Below are 24,831 nucleotides of genomic sequence, written 5' to 3'. Positions count from 1 at the left end.
TCCTCCTCTAAAACACATTGTGAAAATATGTTATATCACAGTATTGGCTCATCTCAATAACTTATTAATGATAGGAAACTCCTTACTGTAATACTTGAAACCCACATTTGTCCATCTTGTCTATCAGTCACAAACTCACACTCTCCTGTCAGACTGTTGAAGTGGTCAGACATTAACTTTGTCCAAGCTTCAGTCTTTTTGTGCTCATCATCTGTGACAGACATAATTCTTGGCTGTTTGACACAGTTACTGTGAAATGCTGGGAAGACACTATGAACTGAAACTCATTTCGTCATGAATGAATAAATCCATGATGAAATGAGTCACGTCTGGGGCAACAAACGTTACAACAAGCTTCAAACTAACTCTGAAAGACTCATTAAGAACAGATTGAAAACACTTGCTAGCCTAGCAACATTAAGGCTACAAAAAACCCATAATGCAACACTCTCACTAGAAAACTGTCATTACACTGTCTCATCTTCAAATATAAGACGACGGCCATTTTTTTCAAAATTGGTTCCAAGAGAAAAAGATTCAGATTCCATCTATTTCTCCTCCGTTACTCCTCCACCACCCAGATATCTATTTTCCAGTTTATTTACATCTCACTTTACATTCAAAGTGTGTTTTGCCTAAACTGAATACCTGTGAGTCTTGAATGGTGGTGTGAGAAATTTTAGAGTTGAGGATAAAAGTAGATTATCACAGGCATTTGTTTCTTTCGCCATTTATTCCCTTCTTCCCCGCCTCCTCTTCTTCCTGTTCTTCTTCCCGGCCCTCTTTTCTCTTTCTCTCTTCCCAGACCACTTTGCTGCTGCTCTTGCCCGTTTTCTATTTGATTTTTCACTTTCAGGGGTCTCCATCATGTTATCTAATCCGACCTTATCATCTGTCTGTCTCTCTGTCAGTCTGGGAGGAGGTACGTTCCTGGGCCTTTGCTGTCTGCTGACGGGCTGCGAGACGTTCGAGGAGGCGCTGGAAATGGCCAGCAAGGGAGACTCCACCAACGTGGACAAACTGGTGAAAGACATCTACGGAGGAGACTACGAGCGTTTTGGCCTGCAGGGCTCTGCTGTCGCATCTAGGTGAGTCTGACGAGGGTGTGTCCCCTGAAGGTCCACCCTCCTGTCAGGAGCCAATCAGGAGATGCTCTGCAGTGCATTAGGATGTTATACTGAACTGATCAAGACACACAATTTTTAATTCTTTGACTGTGGAAATCTGATGTTTTCATGTGAGAGATGATGATCAAAGACAGTAAAACCTGAATCTTGTTCATGTAGATGTAGAAAATCCCAAACAGATCTCTATTCACTGTGCCTCATCAAAGGATGGGTAAACCTACATTGATTTTTACTCAACAAAACATCAAGCTAATTAAGTCAATTTTATGCAGATTATTAAACTAATTACCTGCAGTGGATGAAATCAGCTTGGAACTTGTTGAATCAGCATTAAGTACTTTATTTGTTCACATTAATTAGAGAATTGCTCACACGACATAATGGTGAGAACATGAATAATCCAAAATGATTTAACAGGGTTTAATTTGTGTGGGGATGCTCTGCATGAATGTTTTCATGCACATTATAATAGAAATATGAAAGACACATACCAGCAAGTGGTATTTGAAATGATAGCTTTGAGTGGCCATAATAAGCGTTAGGTACAGCACACACGCTAACTCTTACTCAGACCTGTTCTCGCTAATCTGGGTTCAGCATGTATACAGTAAACCTGCAGCTTTGTGTCCAAAGGTTGATCCATAAAACAAAGAGAAAAACAGATTTTATCACAGTCATCAGATTATTATCACTGTTTCCTGTTATGGTGTTCCATTCTGTCATTTACTGAGACAAAATGCACACACACACTCACACACACACACACACATACACACACATACAAACACATACACAACAACCCTTGTTTGCTTGTTTTTTGTGCCTGTTTTTGTCTGTTGTCTGTGTGTGTTTTTGTAATGTTCACATGTAGAATGACTCTCTGTCTGTTTTACAGTTTTGGTCACATGATGAGCAAAGACAAGCGAGACAGCATCAGTAAGGAAGACCTGGCCAGGGCCACGCTGGTCACCATCACTAATAATATAGGATCCATAGCACGGATGTGTGCTGTTAATGAGGTACACACACACACATACACACACACACACACACACACACACACATACACGCACAGGATCATTTCATAACATGCAATCCATAACAGGCATATATGGTTTATTTAATAATTACACACAAACACATGAACAGTTATTGTGTCTCCACAATATGATCCATTAACACACACACACACACACACACACACACACACACACACAAACACACTGACGACAGATTAGCTTGTCAGCATGACTAATAATATGGATAGACACACCTTCTGTCAGTAGCATACGCACATACACAAACACACACACTTAATTCACAGCTTTTCTAGCCACTCAGCATGACTAACAACATAAAAGTAAAACACACACACTTTGTCATAGCGCCACCAAAATGATCTCCCTCACATTCAGCTGTGAATTGCGATGAGTTTCACATAATCAACAGTGAGCTGGAAGGCAATTTGGGGATTGTGAGTTCTAATTGGCACCACAGTGAAATCAGCGAGTGCATCATAAAAAACAAAACAAACAATCAGAAGCTGTTGATTTGAATATTTTAATGGTTTCTGATAGTTTAATGACTGAAATAAACGAGTACACAGTTAAATGAAAAACTGTTAAATCAGGACAACCAGTCAAAGTCAAACGTGTTATTTTCTGGAGGGAGGGATCAGCCTGGAGTCTTTCTGTGTGCTGTGAGCTTCTTTACAGTGTTGCCTTGTGGCATGGCGATCAAGCAGCATTGTACAGGGCTATCACTGCACACAGACGTGCAGCGAGGACACGTGCGCTAGTCCACCAACTAGGGGACTTTTTCTATATGGAACCAATTAACCAATAACTCCTGTTTTGATTTGAATTATCTTAAATATGGATTATAAGAACATGTTGCCCTTTAATTGTTTCAGGGTTAAAATGTAGATACTAAGGTTTTCCTGTGAGAGCTGAAAATTTTGAAGACAAAGTGACACATCGTATCTGCTCTTTGGCAGCAAAACTGACATATATTTAAACCTTTTAAGTAATAATAAGACATAGCTGAGCAGTTAAACAAATCAACAAATGTTTTCCTCTGGCCTCCATTAAGTCAGTCATCTTCTAGACATTTTATTTTATTTTAAATTATTTTATAAAACTGATGACAGTGGATTATCTATTTGTAATTCCCCAAAATTCACAAACCACTGTGGCAGTTTCTTGTAATTTCGCAGGGCCTTTGCCAAATATAAGCGTAACATAATCCACTAATAAACATGCAGAGATTACTCTTTTAATACGTTGTTTTTTCACACAGTCAATGTCAAACTGGAGGTGAAAGAATTAAGTATTATGGTGCAAAGGTTAATCTCCCACTGTTGCACTGTCTTTCTAGTTTTACATTATTGGTAACCAGTTTGTCAGCTCTCTGGCACCACCGTGTGGTGTGGTATAGGCGTTGCATCCTTCACACAGTTTCTGATCTGTTTCACATTTAAAAAATGAATAGTTTTTTTTTCTTTTTTTGTTTTGTTTTTTATCAATTTTACATTTTTATCTTCTTAAAGACAGTTTATAATGTTCCTGGGAGGTTTTTATTTGATTAACTGATTAGTCGACTCAATCTTCTGGTTTTGGTTGGTTTTGTTGGTTTGACACAACAGAACCTCTGAGGACAGACATTTTATAGCATTTAATTGTCATTTTTTCAGTGCTTTTATTAGAGGTGATATCTGAGAGTTGAGAGGAATGAGGTGTTTTGATTCATGGTCAGCATCTTAACCCCGAGTCCACTGAGGCACCCTGGACTTTCATATTTTCAAATGAGGATGTATATTATTGTTATTGATATGGTTTTCCACACATATCGAGACTTTGTTTTTCTGACTTTTTTCACGGCTCTCTTCTCATCAGAAAATCGAGCGTGTGGTGTTCGTGGGGAACTTCCTTCGTATCAACACAGTGTCCACAAAGCTGCTGGCCTATGCCATGGACTTTTGGTCTAAAGGACAATTAAGAGCCCTCTTCCTGGAACATGAGGTGAACACTTGACAAATATACAGTAAATGTAATCCCGGGTAGCAACTAGGAAAAAAAAAGTCATATTCTTTTTCAGAAACCACCAGAGCTGTTTGGCTGTAAACACATCTCACTTCAGTTAAATGCCATTATGTGTGTGTGTAAAAAGTGTTTTGGTGTGTTTCCCTCTGCTTCAGGGTTATTTTGGAGCTGTGGGGGCGCTGATGGAGCTTCTCAAGACAACAGAGGACCCGTGAAGGAAACTGTGTGACATCATCAACCCTCGACAAGTCGATGTCATCTTTCCCTGGACGCTGTGATGTCATCAACTCTCGATGCTGTGACGTCATCAACTTTTGACGCTGCTGAAAGGTCCTGTTCACAGAGGCCGAGAAAGGAACACTAAGAGAGAGACACAGAAACTGAGAAAAGCCATTTTAATAATTTAACACTTGTAAATAATGATAACCTCTAATATCCATCTCCTAAATTTCCCAAACAGAGTCCCCCTATCATAGAGGTTTTAATATTGTAATCTTTAATTTATGGTTTCCTGTAATCAGCTCTGTTGGTTCCTGTCATCAGTCTTGTGTCAGGAAGCACAGACAGAGTATTTTAGTGTTTTTTGTTACTGTGTGTGTGTGTGTGTGTGCGTGTGTGTGTGTGTTAGTGTGAATAGCTACTGTAGCATTACGCCCCAGAAGCTGTGGTGCCCCGGGTGACTATTTGTGCAACAGTTCTTTAAGATACGACGTCTGCACAGAAATTAAGCTACTCTTGAATGAGTAATTGGGCATTTTTACCACAGAAGACTCGCAGAAATTTCTCTTCCACGACCACAGAAACATCATTTGACCACCAATGCCTCCTGCCTCCTTTTGTCAGAGTGCAGACGGACAGCTGTGGCTGAACACTTCAGTAATGTCGACCTCTGGTTGTTACTGATGCTGTAAAACAATCAAGACTGCAGCTAGTGGTCATCCCACTCCAAACTGCAGTTGTGCAGCAGCAGTTGTGGCAGTAGCTAAGGGTAGGGAGCCATTTTGTTGCTGCCTGTTTTTTTTTGTTTGTTTTTTTTGCACAAAAAGTTGCCCAGCTCGCTACAGTCTTCTGAGGAGTGCACTGAAGCCAAATCCTGTTGAGATTCGTACGACATCTGCCTCCTTCAGTTCAGATGGGAAGCAGAAAAACGGTCTTTAATTCTTTCTGTTGCTCCACTGCACATGGCCTTCGCTTTTTGTTTGTCTCTCCTCCAACTACCTTCATGCAAACAACATTAACAACACCGTATTGCCACGCATGCATACTGCTCCTAACCTGCTGAGTTTAGTGTTAGACAACGGGACCAAGACATTGTCTTCCAAGTGATAGTGCTACGGCTGTGTCTGCATTGTTGATGTCTGTAGACTGGCATCGCCACAATTACAGTTCAGGACCCAGTCTGGCTCAGCAACACATGTTTATGTTCTGTTTTCTTTTTTTATCTTTGTTGGGAATCATATTTTCTTTTTCTATTTCCCTCCCCCATCTGTAAGTGTCTAGTTCAAGGACACTTCAGCTGGAGGGGGCCTGATTCCTCCACCCTCTACCTTCTCTGCCACCCTGCTGCCTTGTTTGGGTGTTGCATTGTGATGTAATGAGGCATTCAGGCTGAGTTAATGCAATGCTAACGCTCCATGTAAATCCTGGCGTAAAAAAAAAGCTTCAGCACCCCCGGCTCTTGATGCAGATGCAGAAGGATGTTATCACCTTCTGGGAGACAGTGGGGACCAAGATGCTTTTTAGCCCAGAGTCTCCCCTCATGTAAAATACACTGATGCAAATTTGCTAGCAGCAGAAGCAACTCAACCACTGTATATTAGACTGTTTTTACTGTTTAATAATGCAGATATTGGCCACTAGAGTTGATGAAGTTCTGCCCGGAAGGTGAAATTTAAAAACAGTGAGAAAAACTCCCTTTCAGCGAACCTTTAAAACCCGGGGTACAGCACATGTCCAAGTCCAGATTGCTTGAGTTTCAAGGGCAAATGGCAGAATTGATCAGAAACCACACTAATGCAAACCAAGTTGTGGCACAAGCAAGACTTAAAAAATAGCTCTTAGCAAAGAAATCGCCTCATGTATGTCAACAACAAGTCAGGGCAGCCTTGTGTGGGGAACTTGCCTGTTTTATCCTGATCTGAGTCCATATCCACACTCGCACATGCACTTTAGTAGAGACTTAAGTGTTTAAATTGTGCATTTACTGAATACTTGAAAATGCTAGTGTGCATCTGCCAGTGTGGAGCTTTCAGACTTTTAGTGAAGCCATGACCTGAGATGCTAGGATGGAAAACCCTCTTACTTGCTTGAGTTGCCTGTAATGATAGTCTGAGTGGAGAAAGTCTTTTCGGAAGAATATTACCTGATGTGGAATAATGTAAATTAAATGCACACCTTACTTTATACTATAGGCAGGTTTTGCTATATGCATGAGAATGACAGCTGTAAAATGGCTTCATCATCAGTGAGCTTTGAGTCACCAACAGTGACTTATTATAGAGAATTATTAGATAATAGCTGTTTTGAAGACACATGGACCACAAGTGTATAGTTTCCTGTAACATCACGATAACCTCCCCCCCCCCGATAACCTACAGCCTTTCATCTCTGTTTATTGTCAAGCAGCTGAACTATAAAGCTGGACAGTACAGTTTCCACTGTCCACCGCTTTATTTATATATTACCACTATCTACATGCCTTTACTCTCCGTGCAGAGAAACTGTGCTCTTTCCCTTTTTGGAATCAGTCTTTGTGAAATTCAGCGTCATCCCTCAGTTTTTGTACTCAAGACGATTTCTTGTTAAATACCTCCAAACCATCACTACCAACACCTCTGGGTCGGTTAGTTTTCTGTGTTTCTGAGCCTGTGTTTCTTATACAAGTGTTAGTTCAGAACTGGGGATTCTCTTGACAGGACCTTGTGATTTATTGATCTCACCTAACAGTATAATAATGAAGGTGAAATCCTGATTATTTTTCTGGACATTATGACATGTTATTGGCTAAATAAGCTGATTGCGGTTATCTCTGCTTCACCATCTAACATACGCACAGACTACACTTTGACCCCGACTAATAACATGTTTGCCGCTGTGCAGTTCTGTTTTGTTTTTAGTTCAGTCGTAAAAAAACTGCCACTTTGTTCTTAGGTACTTGTTATTTCAAGTTGATTTTCTTTTTTTTTTTTGTCCACAGCAACTCTCCACACACTAACATTTAAAAAGCTCTGCTGTGAAACTGAATATGCACCATTTGAAGAAATTATATTTGCAAATTATAGATTGAACAGAATCAAAAAACATTAGGGTCTTTTTTAACAGAAAAATCACATTTAACAGAGTTGATTCTCTGTTCATACAAACTGATTGTAGAAAACATTTTTTGTCTACCATTGGATGTATTGGCTTAAATAATTCAAATGTCAAACTGTGGTGATATTTGTATAGCAGTATTTTGGAGGAAGATTTCGCAACCATTTCCTCTGACAACATTTAATCATCATGTTTCCATCCTACTTGTTTTCAGACGTGATGATGCTGCAGATGTTCAAACAGATGCTTCCTGGTCTGTTTTTTGTTTTCTCCCTTATATGCCTTGTTCCAACTCATGTTTGGATGATATTGGTGGCCTCGACCTGTCAGGTCAGCTTTAACATCAGGCGAATGTCGGTTATCTCGTGCCACCGTTTCTTTTAATCTGAAAACCCCAGTCTGTTGCCTTCACTGTGTGTTACCTTGGTTACACCGTGTTTGTGCCCTTCACTTTCTTCAGTGTGATTTAATTTCAGTTTCTTACCTGCTGTACTTTACCTCAACGTTTTTGTAATGTTGCGCATGCAAGATACGTTTTTATGGTCGGGTTTCACTCTTGCTTTTTTTTTTTTTTTTTTTTTTCTTTTTGTTTATTCTTGTTTGTTTTGTTTTCTGAAATTGTACTGTGCCAGAAGATTCAGTGCAGTTAACATATATTCACAGTTTGAACATCAGTGTTTGGATTCACCTGCGAGTCCTAAATGTGTCTTAGTAAAAAAAAAAAAGAAAAAAAGAAAAAAAAACAACATTAACTTCCACTATAACTGCAAAGGCTTTGGTTCTAAAATTTGAGGTTTTTGGTAAAACAACACTCTTTAAATATCCTAACTCATTACTAATGTGAACTCAAATTTTACAACCTTTTTTTTCATTGTTTTATTATAACAATAATGACAATAATGTGAGTTAATGTGTTTTTCCCATGTATTTTTCCTATGATTTGAAAATACTGTTGTACTTTTTGGTTGTTTTTGATTGGCACAAAAGAACCAGTTCTCAAAAATGCAAATCGTGCTCCATCAGCCTGAGGAAACGTTTCCAGACATGTTGTGATTTGTAGCACTTACAAAAGTCTAACTGTGAGCTGTACCTTTTTTTAAATTCATTTCATCACTATCCTGCGGAACCCTTTCTCTCAAAACAGGTAAACACCAAAGTAGAAGAAGCATTTATTTATGGAGGCCGGTGGTTTGAACATTTTACAGTCTGCTGGTTATCATTTGGCTCAGTCTTTTATTAGGAACAGATAATTAAAGACATACAACATTTTGAAATGATTAACGATTTCTGCAGAATGTAGATGACATGTTTTTAAGTGTACCTGCGTATTCCTAGTGATGGTATAATTACAAGTTATAACATCATTTTCATACTCAGCTCGTCTAAAACTGTTCTGAGCCGGTAATAATTGTACTAATGTGCTGCTGCAGCTTCTGTGCTTCAGATTCCTAAAAGCAAATCAACAATACTGTCTGGAATCTGAATTCTTCACATAAACTGTATTAACTTTTATTCAAACAGTGTCACATCTTGCACTGTAGCTGACATTTTCCTCAACTATTTAAAGTGTTTCAAACATTTTCTTTAACTTCACCACACATACAGTATGACGCAAGAATTCATTCATTTAAAGCAAATCAGCTCTTGAGCAGTGATTTTTTTTTTTTTTTCTCCTGTTATCATGAGTCAACAATGTTGATGTTTGTCTGCTTTGATAACGGTGTGATTTTAGAGTTTGGGCTTTGAACCTCAGTGACCCTTTGTCTGGGGTTCATTTCCCAATGGGACCATCTGTACTCGGATCAGTGTGTATTTCTCTGTATTGTAAGGAGCTTCAGTTTAAAGCGTCCACCGAACGGCAAATGTTACATCATCCGTAGTGAAATCTAAACAAAAGGCTATGCAGCAACACATCCAACAAACTCTTTGTCCCTTTCAACAAACTCACCTCTTCTCTGAACCTACCACAGTTGATTTGACTTGTTTGTAAATGTTTAAAAAGAAAAAAAAAGTATATATATGTGTATGTATACATATATATATATATGTATACACACACAACCCTGTTAGTTTTCCCCTCTGAGAAATCCTGTTTGAATCTTGACAGAGAGAGTTTCTCCTCCTGATGTTTCTGTCCTGCTGATTTAGTTGTTAACACTATTTAAGGTGGATGCTCGCAACAGGATGTTGTAGACTGAATTATGCACCACATTGAAGGTGTGATTTTTCAGTGTCAGTTGTGACATTGTAAGTAAGGTCGTTGTCACATACCCACAGTTATTTTTGAATGATACTGTTATGGCGAATCTTCGTCTTATCTAAACTGTGCATCTTGTTGGATGAACGACCCTGGCTGAATTTGTTTAAAGTTAAGTCTCACCTTTGTTTACATCAGTGTGTAAAAGAAGTACTTCAAATCGGCTGGGGCTTATCTTCTAACAGTGTGTTACTTCAGGGTAGATACCAAACTGTAAACACCTTGTTGCTGTCAAACCTCTTGTTGCTTACTAGCCACAGAGTTCTTTGTGACCCTCTGACCTTTTGCTGGTCTAATATTTTTCACCCCACTTTGCTAAACCTTTCAGGATTTCCTCAGAGGTTCTTAATCTGGTCGGACATCCTGTTGCGTGAACACATCCAGCCTTTAAACTGTCTTCTGGAATGCTTGACTGGCAGGACAGACCTTTTCACCCTTGTGTATTTGATTGTACAGAGATTTTGTAAATAATATTAATATGATATATTCTACACCAGCAATCTGTCTGTTGATAAAGTTATTTCAGCCGTTCAGGGCCAGGTTTCCCAAACAGGATGTGGCACTCCATTTACAATCCCAAAGCAGACAGAAGACACATCGAGACAAACCACTTTCCTCTGCAGCTTTATCACCTTTACCGACAACTTTACCAGAGCTGTTTTAAATAGTATTAGCAAACACTTTTAGGAGTCTGTTAACCTGCTTGTGCTATATGATTGATGGGATTTTCCTCACTAGGACTAGATACATTTCTATGTGTTTTTTGTGATTGCCTAACTTTAGCAGTCATTGTAAGCTCATGTTATATCCACCTGATAATTTTTTTACATTCATTGTCACATAAATATAATTTTAATTTGACTTAAAAAAAAAAAAAAAAAACAACCTGAATAATCATACATATTCTGAATGGTGATTGAGAACTGAATTAGGTCTTTTTTTTTTAAGGAGGAATGTGGTATGTTGAATTAGATGTTTTCTCTTCACTTTGAAGTGTTTAACTAATTTTAATGCTCTTGGTGGCCACAGCCCAGATGCCTGTTTTCTGTCTGCTGGATTTCAGTGCCGCTTGTTCACGTCAGCTCCTCTGTGTTCTGGATCTGGGCGTGAAAGTGTTGGGAAGCCAAGCTGGTTGTTGGCGTCAGTTCTGCTGCTGCTTTTAACTCTGGTTTGAAAAAAGAAAGGGTTAAAAAGAGAGAAAAAAAAAAGACGATTAAAAAAAAGGCTCCCTGCCTTGTGCAATGTGTATGTACTGAAGTGAAGAGATTTTTTTTTTTTCTAAAAAGGAATTAAACTAAAACTGGATGAAGTGTGTGTTATAGATATTTCTTTACTCACCTGTATATGGAAGGAAAGAAAGAACAGGGAGACAGACACACATAAAGAAAGAAAAACAATGAAAAGAATCAGTAAGTAAGAAAAAGACTGATAAGAGGAAGACAAAAATAGCAGAAGCTATGACACTGATTTCCTTACAAGGATTTAACATAATTTTTTGTTGTTGGTGGGCATTAAAAATCCCACAGAAGACAGAAAAAGAGGGAAGATGTACTGCTGACTGAATTGTTGCATCAGCACTGGTTTACATAACAAAAAACAATGTGTTTCAAGTGAAGCTGTATTAATGAATCTGGTGGGTAGGGGCCAATTTGTCCCTCGTGGCATCCTGTAGCAATACAATCCAATAATACAATCATACAAGTTTTCAGACTTATCTAATTTAAGAGAGTATCACTACAGAAAGACTGGGGATTTGTCAGCTTGAGCTGGGGAACTATTAGCCTCAGGTTAGGTGGCTAGCTTAGCTTCAGCAATGGAGGTAGCTTTATGTTAGCTTTAGCAAAGTAGCTAGCTTCATGTTAGCTTCAGCTAGATAGCTACTTTTGTTATCTTCAGCTTGGTACCACCTTCTCAGCTTCAGCTAGTTTTAAGTTACCTTTAGCTAGGTAGCTAGCTGAATAATTTAACATGCAGGTTACCTTAGGAAAACATGGACTGAGTTACTGAAAGACTATTTAAGGAAAAGTAAGCTTAGCTAGCCATTAGCTACATCTCTCCATTTTAATTACTTAAGTTCTGTATTCTTATAGTTAGCTTATATTTTTTACCCATTTAATTAAGGTTTTACTGCTTTTTGTCAGTTTAATGTTCGATACCACTATGTTAAATATTATTTTCAAAAATAAAATCAGGTCAAAATATGTACAGGAAACTCTTGTGCTCTTGTAGGAATATAGGAGAGGAGTTATCTTTATCACAGGAGATAAAACACTTAAAAGCTTTTATTCACTTTTGCTCTTGTACCAGGCTGCGCAGGGGCTATAACTCAGTATTATGACATTCTTATAGCAATAAAAAAAACACACCATAAAGTAAAATACTTACTACCGACACACACTTGACGTCTGAGTGGAAATATTTAGGGACTTCTCCTCCTCCTCCTCCTCCTCCTCCTCCTCCTCCTCCTCCTCCTCCTCATATCCTCAGTCTGAGGCACAGCTGAGCTGCAGAGCACCTTCGGGGTGTTTGCAGGCAGCAGCTGGAAAAGTTTCTTTGTTTAAATGTCTTTTTTAAATCGCCTGTTTGTGCTGCTGCCGAGCATTTGGGCCATGAATCGGTAACACAGATCGAGGAGCAGAGCCCGGCTGGAGGTTGATGTAAGTCAACACACACTTACCTTTTCACTTCATTTTTGTCTTCTTTTTTTTTTTTAAATCATGTTTGTCTCGCACTGATGGTTTTTATTCTCTGTCTGTACCAGTCTTTCCAGATTCAGTTCTCTCTCTCTCTCTCTCTCTCTCTCTCTCTCTCTCTTCTGTCCTCATGTCTGTTTTTGTTTTTCCTGGTAATTTACTCTGAGTAAACCTCCCATTTCAGGATATCACGTTCATACGCTGGTGTTGTTTTTCAGTTTTAAAAAACAAAACAAAAACATGCCCATGCAGCAGCAAAACACATGAAAACGTGTTCAATTACGAAATGAAAAGTCAAAATATAAAAAGTGAATGTGCTTGCAGATGTCGTCCATTGTAAATGCAGTGGTGTGATTTGTATAGTACCAATTTTAAGGATCTGATCTGAAACTTTTAAGACAAACTTTATGTTTATTTAACTCCTTCCGAATTAATGCAAATGTGTTATCACTTATTAAAGTATTATTACACTTACATTGCAATTTCATTGTATCAATAAAAAATGTAAAATTGATGCAGATTGATTAAACATGGCTAAGAAACCTAGTAATAATTAGATTGAACAGTATGAACAAGGAAGTAATGCTAAATGTTTGTCAAGAGTTGATCTACAGCTTATTGTAACTATATCTCAGGGCGATGTTTGTCAGCACCACCATACTCAAGCTGCAGGCTAAGTCTATGCAGTGGGCTAGCGTTTAAGTGTTAAGTCCCCCTGTAAGTATGCCGCTGCCCTCCATGAGGTCTCTCATAATGCCGAGATTCAAAGTTACACTGTGGTGTTACCAAGTTCACGTAGTCCTTTGACTGTTCGCCACGCTGCTGCTTGGGTGAAAATATGTTGTTGCTTTACAGCTGGAGGGATTCTCTCTGTTAGAGATGTACTTAGTCTGTCAATCAACACACTCAGACACACACACACACACACACACACATGCTAACTTTACAACCTGTTAGTCCGCAGAGATAACCTTTCAGTGCAGCAGATGACAAAGCAAAAGTGGCTGCACAGAAACCTTTGGACGGGTGCACGAGAGCAGTTTCAACAGGACAAAGATGACTTTATTCTCTTTTTATGTTTTTAATCGGTTTGTCTGTGTTTCTTTTACTGTTTCATTACTTCATTGGAAGTTAGCAGTCTTGTAAGTGAGGTCTCTGTCTTTTCCCACACACACACACACACACACACACACACACACACACACACGCAGGTACACACATAGACATGTAGCTTGTTTGTCCAGATTCTTTAAACATTTGCTTGATTGTGTTTGCAATGGTAAAACAGAAGAGGGCTTTCAATATGACTATAGCAACGTACATGCAAAAACACATGCTAAAATCCTCCCCAAAAGCTGAAACTTGAAGAGATGGTTTAAGAGAAGATGTTGTAATGAATCCACAAAAAGCTGGATTATCATTCACAACTCTCCAAATTTACACAAAATCTACACAACGTCAGCTGGTTTGATTTCCCCCGACCCTCTTTGCCCCAAAGTTCGGAAGTTAAGCTAACTTAACTCAAAAACGTGACCCTGCCCCTCAAGATTTGACCCAACCTCCGAAAGCTAGATTTTATAATGTTTTGGACAGTACTTCCTTACACACATGCTGGAAGCCTCATACATTGTGTACACTACATGCAGGTTAAGTTACTTTAAACACTGCTGCCATTCTGTGCGTCACAAACAGGTCCGATGTTTTGCCTTTGTAAAAGATTTGTGGGAGTATGTGTGGAGCTTTCTCTGTTACACTTCCTCAACAGGCCTTTGGCTTCCAGCTGTCGTATAGTAAGTGTTTGGCGTCAGTGAAAAGATGTTTTTGCTGTTTTTGAGATGGAAATAAGTGGGTGAGGTCGAAGGGTATCGAGCAACGTGTCTGTGATTACTGTCCATTGTTTAGCGGTTAGGCTGGCTATTGTTTGATGCCAGTAGGTTGTCTTTCTCTGCAGTACAATGATTTAAACACACCCACACCAACTTAAAAGAAATCCTTTCTTTTCCAGTCTTCTGACAGCAGTTTTGACAGTGTTTTCAGCCTGATGTTATTCATCCAACCAGTGCTGCTCTCCACTGTTTCAGCCACAGACGTGAATGAAGAAAAACAGAGGCAGAGATATGAGCGCTCACACTGTTGCCTGCAATGAATTTCCCTCTTTTATCTAGCAGCAGAGGTGTAGCCAAACTAAACAGGATAAATCGCAATATTTGCCTAAAAATCCAGACGTCTACATCATTGTTTCCAGTTCACACTGATCTGAGCCTAAACAACAGGAAAATGGCTGAATTTCTTTATGTGTGTTGTTTTATTTGTGGAGATTTTGGCGCCAAAGTGGGTTCTTCTTCCCTGGGTTTTCTGTTGATGAAGTTTCAATTTAATTAGATGAATTTAACCAGAGTAATCCGGTTGAATTTCTGTGAGCTTTACCTCTATATAATGCTGATATTAATGGTTAAATTTCTGTGGTTTCTGTGTTTTCTCAGTGACTGAGGAAGAGGAGGAGGGATAAGGAACAAGATCTTTAACCAAGTGACCGTGGTTTTGACAGAGCAAAGCCCGGCCAATGAAAACGTGCTGTTCACTTAGAAACAAAAGGAGAACACTGAGGAGTAGGGCTGTGACCGCCAGCATCCCGTGTGTCAGAGGGAAGGAATACTGATGCCAATCTGCCTTGTGATTGGCTGGAGTGATGGCAGTCACCATGGAGCAGAAGCTCAAAGGCGGCAGAAGGACGTCTGGGGTCATAGTCCCACCGGAAGGCGGCTGGGGTTGGATGATCGTCGCTGGCTGTTTCCTCGCCACCATCTGCATCCGGGCAGTGACCAGGTGATTTTGTGTGTGTGTGTGTGTGTGTGTGTGTGTGTGTGTGTGTGTGTGTGTGTGTGTGTGTGTGTGTGTGGAGGCCAGCTCAAACTGTCCTCACTGTCATGGTGTAAAACACAGAGCAGTCTTTAGAGTTTGATATGTTGCATCCCTACAGGTTTCAGTTGTAAGCTTTTAAGTCCAGTAAGTTATAGCTCTCAAAGAGGAAACTGCAATTCTTTTATACCATTCAGCATTTTTTGTGTGAACCACAGAGGTGTGTAGGAAAGTAAAGACATAAAAAAAAAAAAAAAATACAAGGGCTGGGTTCAAACTGAGGGCATCAGGATTGCATAACATGCATTTTACACCACTAGTCCATCAGGACAGCCAAACGTTTGATAAAAATGACTGACTGATCAGTTCAAAGCTCTTAGCTGTAGCATATCAGTACGTCCATGTGACAGAAAGATGTCATGTATCTAATCATAATAAATGCAAGAACATTTCATTTCATCTGGAACCACATGAGACACATAAATGATATTTTCTGGTCCTGGTTTCCTCATATCAAAAACTGCTGAACAGGACTTGACCTCTGCACAAAGAGATTTTTAGCTTCTGGATTAGCGGTACTGTACAGCATACAGCTGTGACATGCAGCTGTTCTTAACACTGCTTCATGTTCTCAGCTTTGACCATTAACACCTCCATGTTATTACTTGGCAGGACTCCGTCCCCACTCAGCACGAACTTTTAAGCTGCTAACCTATGTCAGCAGCCACGTTGTCTTTTTTCCACAGACTTTGAAATCCTGCTGAGATGTTTCCACGTTTCTAAGTTTGCATAGGCAGCACATTGTCATCACAACTCAGCCAATAACCGACATTGATTTACATTAAAAGTTCACTCTAGCTTTCAAGTATCATTTTCACGTTAAGAAAAATGAATTCTGTATAGATTAGGTGTAGAAATATGCTTTTTGGATCAACAGCATGTGCACACGTGGTGCAGGGACAGAATTCTCACCCACCCAGTAGCAGTTTTTCCAGCTTGAGCACAGATGGCTGTTTTTGCAGGTGTGAAGCTGGTGAGGGATCATGTTGTTGACACTGCACTGGCGACTTCTTCTAGATGTCCAGGGTGTCTGCGCAGAGGACAGTGGGATTTGGGGTGGTAGTGGGAATTTCCTGTGCTGCCAGTTACAGTTCAGTTGTAGAGTTAATAGTGTGAAAAGGACCATAATTAATAGAGATGCTCCAGATTGAGGTAAAAATGAATTGAAAGTGCAAAATTCAAGTTATTTGACAAATTTTAATGACTGAAATTAAAAAGAAATCTTAAATGACAATGAGTTTAATAACCACAAAGAGTTTGTTTTCAGTGGAGCATTTAAAAAAAGAAATATAAGATTTGACACAATCACATTTTGAGTGAAAAATCTTAATCTACAAGGAACCTGTATCTGTCGGATAAATATAGTGCAGTAAAAAGTTCAATATTTCCCTCTGAATTGTAATGAAGTAGAAGTATAGAGCTAAAAAAGACTTTAGAAAAACTTATGTAATGTATGTACCTCAAAATTATACTTGAGCACAGGACAACTGTGGTTAATTTTACTGTCTGATTTGTAAGTGATGGGAGGAGGGAGCTTGGACAATGTGTTGACCATGTAGTTTCTGGAGTGTCTCTGCTGTTGGACTTTTCCCATTTAAAATCTAATCTAATCTAATTAACCCTCATAAGTCTATATTTTGTAATAGTTAACGCATTCCTTGATTAAATAAAGGAATAAAATCTTAAGCTTGTAAAACTGCAGAACAGATCACACCACTGCTTTTGGACCACTCAGCTTCTAATTTCACTTTGTTGTCGGCCTTTGCCGCCTGCCATTAACATTTAACTTGCTTAGCAGGGAGAATTAACATTCCTGGCGCTTATTCTATGTGTGTGAACGTGTGTGTGCATGTGTGTGTGTGTGTGAAAGAGAGAGAGAAGGGACAAAAGGTTTGCATATGAAGCTAAAGATATAGAAAGAAAAAAAAAGTTCATTTCAGTCTGCAGTCTCACAGAGATCATATGGTAAAATCGTTATTACAATTATAAATGTAATATTTTGATGATAAAATGTTAATCTTATGAATGAAATGAGTGACTGGGATTTTTTTTTTTCCATGGTGTGTTCACAGCTCTGACCTGGTCAAATACCATGAGACCAAGGAGTGCTCTGTGGCATTATATAATGGACAATGAGGGTCATAAAAAAAGGATCACAGAGTACAGAGACCTCAGATTGTCGTGTATGAATGATAGTCATTAACTAATAAACCTGTCACTCACTAGTTTATGTGACCTAAATCATCTAATAATTATTGCATCACACAAGGGCTCAAAATCATGACATACCAGAAAAAGGTGACCCATTCTGATATAAGACACTTGTTCATCCTGACCTGCAGACACACCTGTTATATCAGCTGTCTCTGTGCTTTAATGACTGAATGAACATAATAAATCTCTTTTAAAGTCGTTATAAAGGAAACCCTGCCATATAGTCTTGCAAAACCTAGTGTCGCCAGTTTGTCACCCCCGTTAAAGTGGTACTGTCATGGATGTGTTTCTTAATCTTCTCATACTAACTAGTCTAACTCTAAACAAACTGAATAATGTGGCATGTTCTGCGCCACAGAAGGTTTTTACTGAGAAGGAGCTTTCCAGACAGCGACAGCACTTCAACAACAAATATATAAGCTTTTATAAGAATCGATGAGCCATAGAGAAAAGTAAGACTGTTATGTTAAAATGCACTAAATCTAACCTCCCCCTGTCTCCGTCTCCAGATGTGTTTCCATGTTCTTTGTGGAGTTCCAGCTGCACTTTGAGAAAGATTATTCCACCACCGCCTGGATCCACAGCCTGATCGACTGCACCACCATGCTTTGTGGTAAAACCATAAGTACCAGTATCTGAAGGCAGATCAGTGCTGCAGTTAGACCAGATTTGGCAAAGCAAATTTACTTACTTGTTTGCAGGGCATCCCATTTGTCTGTTTGGTGAAGGGTTCAGTGATTCCTTAACACAGAGCACAGCACAGCCGAGGAGAGGGTGATAGTTGCTGATACCAGTCAGGGAGTCTGTGTCGAAAATACAGTTGAAATGAAATACCAGACAAAACATAAAGACAGAGTATGGTTGCATCAAAACTGGAATGCAAAAACATTGATCAGGAAAATGATCCACTCTGTAATCTTCTCAGGTACAAAGAAATGACCAGTTCTATTATACCATGCATATGCATAAATTGGGGGTGAATATAGAGGCAACTGTTCAACCAGTGAAATGAGAGTAATCCACACAAAATGTCTTTCCAGCTCCTCTGGCTGGTTTCCTTGGGAGCCGTTTCTCCTGCCGAGGGACGGTGATTCTGGGAGGTCTGCTGTCTGCTACTGGTCTGATCCTCAGCTCCTTCGCCACCAGTCTGGAATATCTCTACATCTTCCTGGGCATCCTCACAGGTACACAAACGCATCACCTCCCATGATACCTGGCCACTTAATCAGTATCTATCGTTAAGCAAGCACTCCATTAGTCCTCCATGATGCTGTACACATAATATCTGTCCTCCACAGCAAGATTCAAAAACAACACAGGGATGTAGGATGGAGAAAGATCAGATGGTCCCTTGAACAGTGTGTGTTACATCTGATCAGCGCTGTTTAAACTTTGAGGAAAATAAATAATTGCATGTCTTAACTGATGTCTTACTTAACATGTCAGACAGGTGTCCCTGCTGATTTTTGTGGCTACAGATTGACATTAGGTGTGCCTACCATTTTATAGTTGATCTTAAGTTTTCTCCACCTCCTACACAAGTTAAAAATCAACAAAAAGCATTGATGGTGTCAAGGGTCTGGCCCTGCGCTGGGTCATCTCAGTAGCACCCTCATTTGGCTTGGGAGTGTAATTTCTTTACCCATTTATGTAAGAATACCTCAAAGTCTTCATTATTACATCATCAAAGGGAAGTTTGTCTTCAAGTCCCCACTGGACTTGAAGTATCATATTTTACAGTCCTGTACATGTTGGGGCCTGGAGCTGGGAATGACATCCCACAATGAGTTCATTTTGTTCCAGTACAACTAGCTGTTTTTTTTTATTGTTACCAGTACAAGTTCATAACAACGCATTTTTGTGCATACTAACACTGTAGCAACATGTCCACAGATAGAAGTTGGACAGTACTGTGTGTACCACTGATGTAATGAAACACAAATAAGACAGAGGTACTAATAAACAGCTTTCACTTTTCTTTATGGGCAGAGCAGCCATCTTGGATTTTGAGGTCAGGGTTGGTGAGGTTCTTCCGACTTTCCGAGTCGTAAATCTGACTTTAAGGGGCATTCCAGTTGAAATTCCGACTTCCCGATTCAAATGGAACAATATATTGTATATATAATGATATTTCATGCTCCTGTGGAAAGCATCTGCCAAGTGAATGCAATTCAATGCAGGTATAGCAGAATGTATGTAGGTGTCCTGTCTTTTTGACAACCCGAAAAACTTCTGTTCAGATCTGGCAACATTTGGCAGGTTTTGCCAAACTGCAAACCGCTTTATTCATCCTCTACAGGTCTTGGCTTTGCTCTCAGCTACACACCAGCCATAGCGATGGTTGGGAGGTACTTCAATGAGAGGAAAGCTCTGGCCTATGGCATCGCCCTGTCTGGTAGTGACACCTTTTACTTACCTGCTGCTTTCTTTTCTTGTCATTTATACCTTACTTTCCCATCTCCTCTCTTCTACTCCTTCATTATCCTTTTTCTCTTTTTTTCTTACACAATTCTTTAACTTTTCTCTAGTCTGCTTGTAAGTTCCTCTCCCTTCTCTTCTTTTCTACTCTTCTCATCTCATTTCATCCCATCAAATCCAATTTCACCTCATCTTCAGGTAGTGGCATTGGGACCTTCATCCTGGCTCCTGCAGTCCAGATGCTTATAGAGCATTACTCTTGGAGAGGAGCTCTGCTTATCCTGGGAGGATTTGTTTCCAACCTGTGTGTGTGTGGCGCTCTGATGAGGCCACTGGAGCCAAGAGGAGGTCAAAGGTAAGTCCTCAGCTCCTTTGTTTTCAGGTCCAAGAAAAAGGAAATTACAGGGAAGGGGACTAATTAAAGTCTGTCAGGTACAGGTACAGTCTGACAGTGGAGACATATTTCCATATGTTCTACTGCGACTAAAGATTATTTCATTGCTGATTTGTTTATCAATACTCTTTTTGATTAACCTGTTAATCTTTTCATCCACTAAAAGTCACAAAATGATTAAATATGCCCTTGATAAGTTCCCACGGCGAATTCCAAGGTGCGCAAATGTCTTGTCCAAAAAACAGTCCGAAACCCATATAATTAATTTAGAATGACATAAAACAGAGGAGAGCAGCACATCCTTAGAACAACAAAAGGGTTTTCTCTTTTGGCCTGATAAATTCTTATCACATATTCAACTAATTATTTACATGACAATAACATTTGCTTTCTTGCCCAGAATTAAATAAGAAGATTGATACCACAACTTATATCTGTCTGATCAATATGAACCTGGACACAGCAACTGATTAGCTTAGCTTAACATGAAGACTGGTAACAGAGGGAGACAGCTAGCCTGTTTTTCTCTAGAGCTCAAAAATACACTTTCAGTTCACACTTCCTGAGCTCATTAATTTACAAGATATATCTCTTTTGTTTAACCTGTCCACAGTTGTGGATCAGTGAGAGGTTCAGAAAGTCACTGCCCCCTGGCACATATCCTCCTAAACAAATGATATAACTTGTTAATTAGTGATCTAAAACATATTTCCCAAAATCTTGAACTAATACTAGTAGAACTAAAATATGCCTAATTCAATTTGTTAAACTATTTCAACATAATTTCTTCTGTTGTGTTTTCTTCCATCGAAAGGATATGGGCGAACAACATGACTAATGTGGAGCAAGACATGACAACAGCGCTGGACTCCAAAGACACTGAACAAGTACCTGCTGATTGCAGCCAAATAGAGCCAAAGCAGCTGGAAAGAAACAACTTAAAGGATATTCAAGAGCTACTCATAGCCAATGGAGCGCTCAAAAACATTGGGCTTGAAAACAACAGACTAGGTCAGGGGAACATAACACTGCTTTCAAGGCCAACAGATTTGAAGATAGCAGAATGCATTTTATTTAGCAACAAGCTAACAGAGACGATGCTAGGGGAGGTCAAACGCTCAGATTCTAAATCAGTAAATGGCAGCACAATTGAAGATATGAAATTGGTGGAAAGCATGAACTTCAACAATAAGTCAGCTGACATGGATGCTAAGAGAGAAAACTCAGGACTGATTGAAGCCAAACCAACAGATGCTCGTCAGTCAGATAAAGATGTTAGCCCTCCCCCAGGGCCTCTAGTGAACACAAAAACTTCGTCCAGAGGTAGCCGTTTTTGCCCCGTGTCAAGGGAGGAGTTTGGATTTCTTCTGACACCCGACTTCCTGATTCTGTCTGTGTCCTTCCTGTTTTTGGCGTACGGCTGCAGCGCTCCAGTCGTTTACCTCGTCCCTTACGCCCTCAGTGTTGGGGTGGAGCACCAGCACGCTGCCTTCCTCGTGTCCATATTTGGAGTCAGCGGCATTGTGGGGAACATCACCTTTGGATGGATCACGGATAGGAAGTAGGGATGGATGTGTGTTTTGAGTATGTGTGACAAATGTCAGGTATTTAATTAAGCCCGATACTAATAGATTTTCTTCCCTCTAGGTGTCTGAAGAAGTATCGCATGTTGAGCTACATGGTGGCGATTGGCATGGAGGGCCTCTGCTGTATGTTCATCCCCCTCCTCCACTCCTTCTCCCTCCTGGTCCCATTTTCTGTGCTCTACGGGTACTTTGACGGAGCATATGTAGCGCTCATCCCAGTGGTGACTTCTGACGTTGTGGGCTCCACCTATCTCACCTCCGCTTTGGGTGTGGTCTACTTCCTGCATGCAATCCCCTACCTGGTCAGCCCACCAATAGGAGGTAACTGTTCCTTCATTTATTCGATTATAAAATTTCTCCAAATTTTGACCAAATGTACCCTACTGAAAGGGATAAAGAATTGTTTCCATTATCAATAAATATGGAGACTATTTTCTTGATTAGTTGATTAATGGTGTTGTCTGTGAAATGCCAGCAAACAGCAAATAATGCCTATTATCCTTTCCTAGAGCACAAGTTGATGTCTTCAAATGTCTTGTTTTGTCCAATCAACATCAGATTTTTGGTTCAATTTTTAGTTGAAGGATTAATTGATAATGGAAAAAGAAGGTGCAGACTAATTGACTAATTGTTACAGCCCCAAAGGGATTGACCTTTTGCTCCTTGTACCATCAGTGTCTGCTTGTTTTTGTTCCGTAAATCAATGAATCTGATTTCCTTTCAATTTCTCTAGTCATGACATCCACCATTACAAAAAAATATTTGTGCATAGTTTTGTGCATAAACTGAGAAAAAACAAGAAAGGGACATGTTGAATCCTGGAATCTTGGAGCCAGATAGTAAATTTGGTCTTGACCCTTCCTGTCTCTCTGTCTCCAGGTTGGTTAGTAGACAGGACGGGCAACTACGCAGCAACCTTCTTCCTCAGTGGGGCTTCCTTCATGTTCAGCTCTCTGGTCCTAGTAGCTACTATGTTCGTCAGACGCTGCCGGAGGTCCAAGTTTAACTCAGCTGCACAGTTAAGGTCCAATCACACTGCTGCTGCAGCTGAGCAGGACATCATATGATGTGCCAGTCATGATGCTGCCTTTCCATCTGCGCTGATGTGCACCTCACCACTGCTGGGGTGTGGATTTTATCAAGGAATATAACACGGGTGCTATTTTGATGTGAATCATTTGTCGCTGTTTTTTTTTGTGCGTAGGTCCCAGAGCTCAGGTTCAACAACAACAGTGCTCAGAAGAACAAAAGACCAAAGAACCTGTGCCTTCTTTAAAATAACTACTGTATGTTGTGACTTTGAGACACAGATCATGTTATAATGACTTGTTATTTTTAGAATTTTCTCTTTGTTGTTGAATGTGGATATTGTTTTTGTCAAACCAAAGGGTTTGACAAAACCCAAAACACTTTGTTCAAGCCAAAATTTTCCATTAACACTGACAAGCTTTAGTGAGCTTTCCATTAACATGGGGCTGTACAAACTGTTCACACCAATTTAATATTGATTATCAAGTGTTGCTGTTATGATTTAAACTGTTAATTGAATCGTTTCCAAACCTTAATTTCCAAAGTTCTCATCTTCCCAAATGATTATGTTTAACAGTTCATCACTACTACTTCGATTCAAAACATTATCAAAAATAATGATACTCCGGTTCTAGTAGACATTTTGTAACATTGCTTATGTGATTTCTGTGTTTGCCTCACTGGCTGTAAGTTTGCTGCTGTGTTTGTGTCATATCAGAGGAAGCAGAAGAATGTCATTCATTTGTATGTATAATGAACATGTAAATAAAGTGATATTATTTTATGGTTAGTGGCAGATGCAGAGGAGCAAAATACTGCAGACACACTTTTGCTTTTCATTAATAGTGAGATGAAAGGCTGCTGACCAAATAAAATGTTAGTGATAGACAGAGAAATTCATTGCTTCTTCTCAGTTTACCATGAATTTATAATCAGTCATTAACAAACTAAAGTGGATATTTCTCTTCAAGAATGTTTGACTCTATTAATGTGAAAACAAATAGTTTTTATACCTCAAATTATCACTAACTGTGGTTGTAACAATATGAAACTGTCTTTTTAGCTTGTGCTCCTCCAGAGCGTGCACCACTGGAGCTGGTCTCCAGGTATAAATATTTGGAAAAAGCAATATATATATCCAGTGACTAGTGATACAAGTGATGACTTGAAGGACATGAGAAGAAATCTAGCTAAAAATAACATAGGTAACGTTTATTTGATTTAAATTTTGTGATTTGATTTTATGATTTTAATGTTCACTTTGCCTGTGATATGACTTGTATCTCTATACATTAATGTTATACACATATCAAAAGATACCAGACATTTCAAGCAAATAAAATGTATGTGTCGGCCCTCAGGCCAACACGTATCGTGTAGGCTCATCTTTTTGAAGGTTCGCAACCAACCAAAAAGTACAAATGACAACCTGCAACTGTAACGCACAAAAACATTTTCCTTGCAGTATTATGTACTGTAACTTTCAAACTGTGTAATCTCTTACAGTGATCTTTAACCTCTTTGACAATAACATTAAAGATATAAATCCAGACCATGAAACTCTATGATGGTTGTGCTTCGAGTGTGTCGATCAAATCATGACACTTATGACGTAATAAATGCAATTAAAATATGTTCATGCAGTACACTTTTCTGTGGAGTTGATGTGATAGTTTTGCAAAATAAAGAAAATCATATTTATCCAATCATTCTGTGTTGTGTATGCCACAAGTGGCAAACTGCGGTGACGTCACTCATTGGTTTGTGAACTGCCGTTTTGAAGCCTCGAGTTTTCCTGCATCTGTGTCACGTGGGTTTCTCCACCTCCCCGCCCCTTTAGG

General features: G+C 39.4%; 2 protein-coding genes across 4 annotated transcripts in view; both read left to right on the top strand.

Annotated features, from left to right (window-relative positions):
* pank1a (pantothenate kinase 1a) overlaps positions 1-11,046 on the top strand; it is a 27,778-nt gene extending 16,732 nt beyond the window's left edge. For both annotated transcript variants that reach the window (XM_056394881.1, XM_056394882.1), the window contains exons 5-8: positions 912-1,088; positions 2,023-2,146; positions 4,022-4,147; positions 4,324-11,046. In XM_056394881.1, the coding sequence (XP_056250856.1) occupies positions 912-1,088; positions 2,023-2,146; positions 4,022-4,147; positions 4,324-4,383 (487 nt within the window). In that variant the 3' untranslated portion in view covers positions 4,384-11,046. The remainder of the gene's footprint in view (positions 1-911; positions 1,089-2,022; positions 2,147-4,021; positions 4,148-4,323) is intronic.
* A 1,172-nt stretch (positions 11,047-12,218) lies between these two features.
* LOC130180970 (monocarboxylate transporter 12-B-like) lies at positions 12,219-24,542 on the top strand. 2 transcript variants are annotated; one of them, XM_056394663.1, is made up of 9 exons: positions 12,219-12,394; positions 14,914-15,256; positions 18,073-18,176; positions 18,604-18,747; positions 19,863-19,958; positions 20,180-20,336; positions 21,190-21,936; positions 22,023-22,282; positions 22,841-24,542. In XM_056394663.1, the coding sequence occupies exons 2-9, from the start codon at positions 15,120-15,122 to the stop codon at positions 23,026-23,028; spliced, it is 1,833 nt and encodes a 610-aa protein (XP_056250638.1). In that variant the 5' UTR covers positions 12,219-12,394; positions 14,914-15,119; the 3' UTR covers positions 23,029-24,542. The 2 variants fall into 2 exon arrangements, with proteins under 2 accessions (XP_056250638.1, XP_056250639.1); XM_056394664.1 differs by lacking the exon at positions 19,863-19,958.
* The last annotated feature ends 289 nt before the right edge of the window (positions 24,543-24,831 follow it).

The sequence above is a fragment of the Seriola aureovittata genome, chromosome 14, assembly GCF_021018895.1.
Source record: "Seriola aureovittata isolate HTS-2021-v1 ecotype China chromosome 14, ASM2101889v1, whole genome shotgun sequence".
NCBI lineage: Eukaryota > Metazoa > Chordata > Actinopteri > Carangiformes > Carangidae > Seriola > Seriola aureovittata.
The sequence above is the reverse complement of the archived record's forward strand: the minus strand, read 5'-3'. Positions and strand labels throughout refer to the sequence as shown.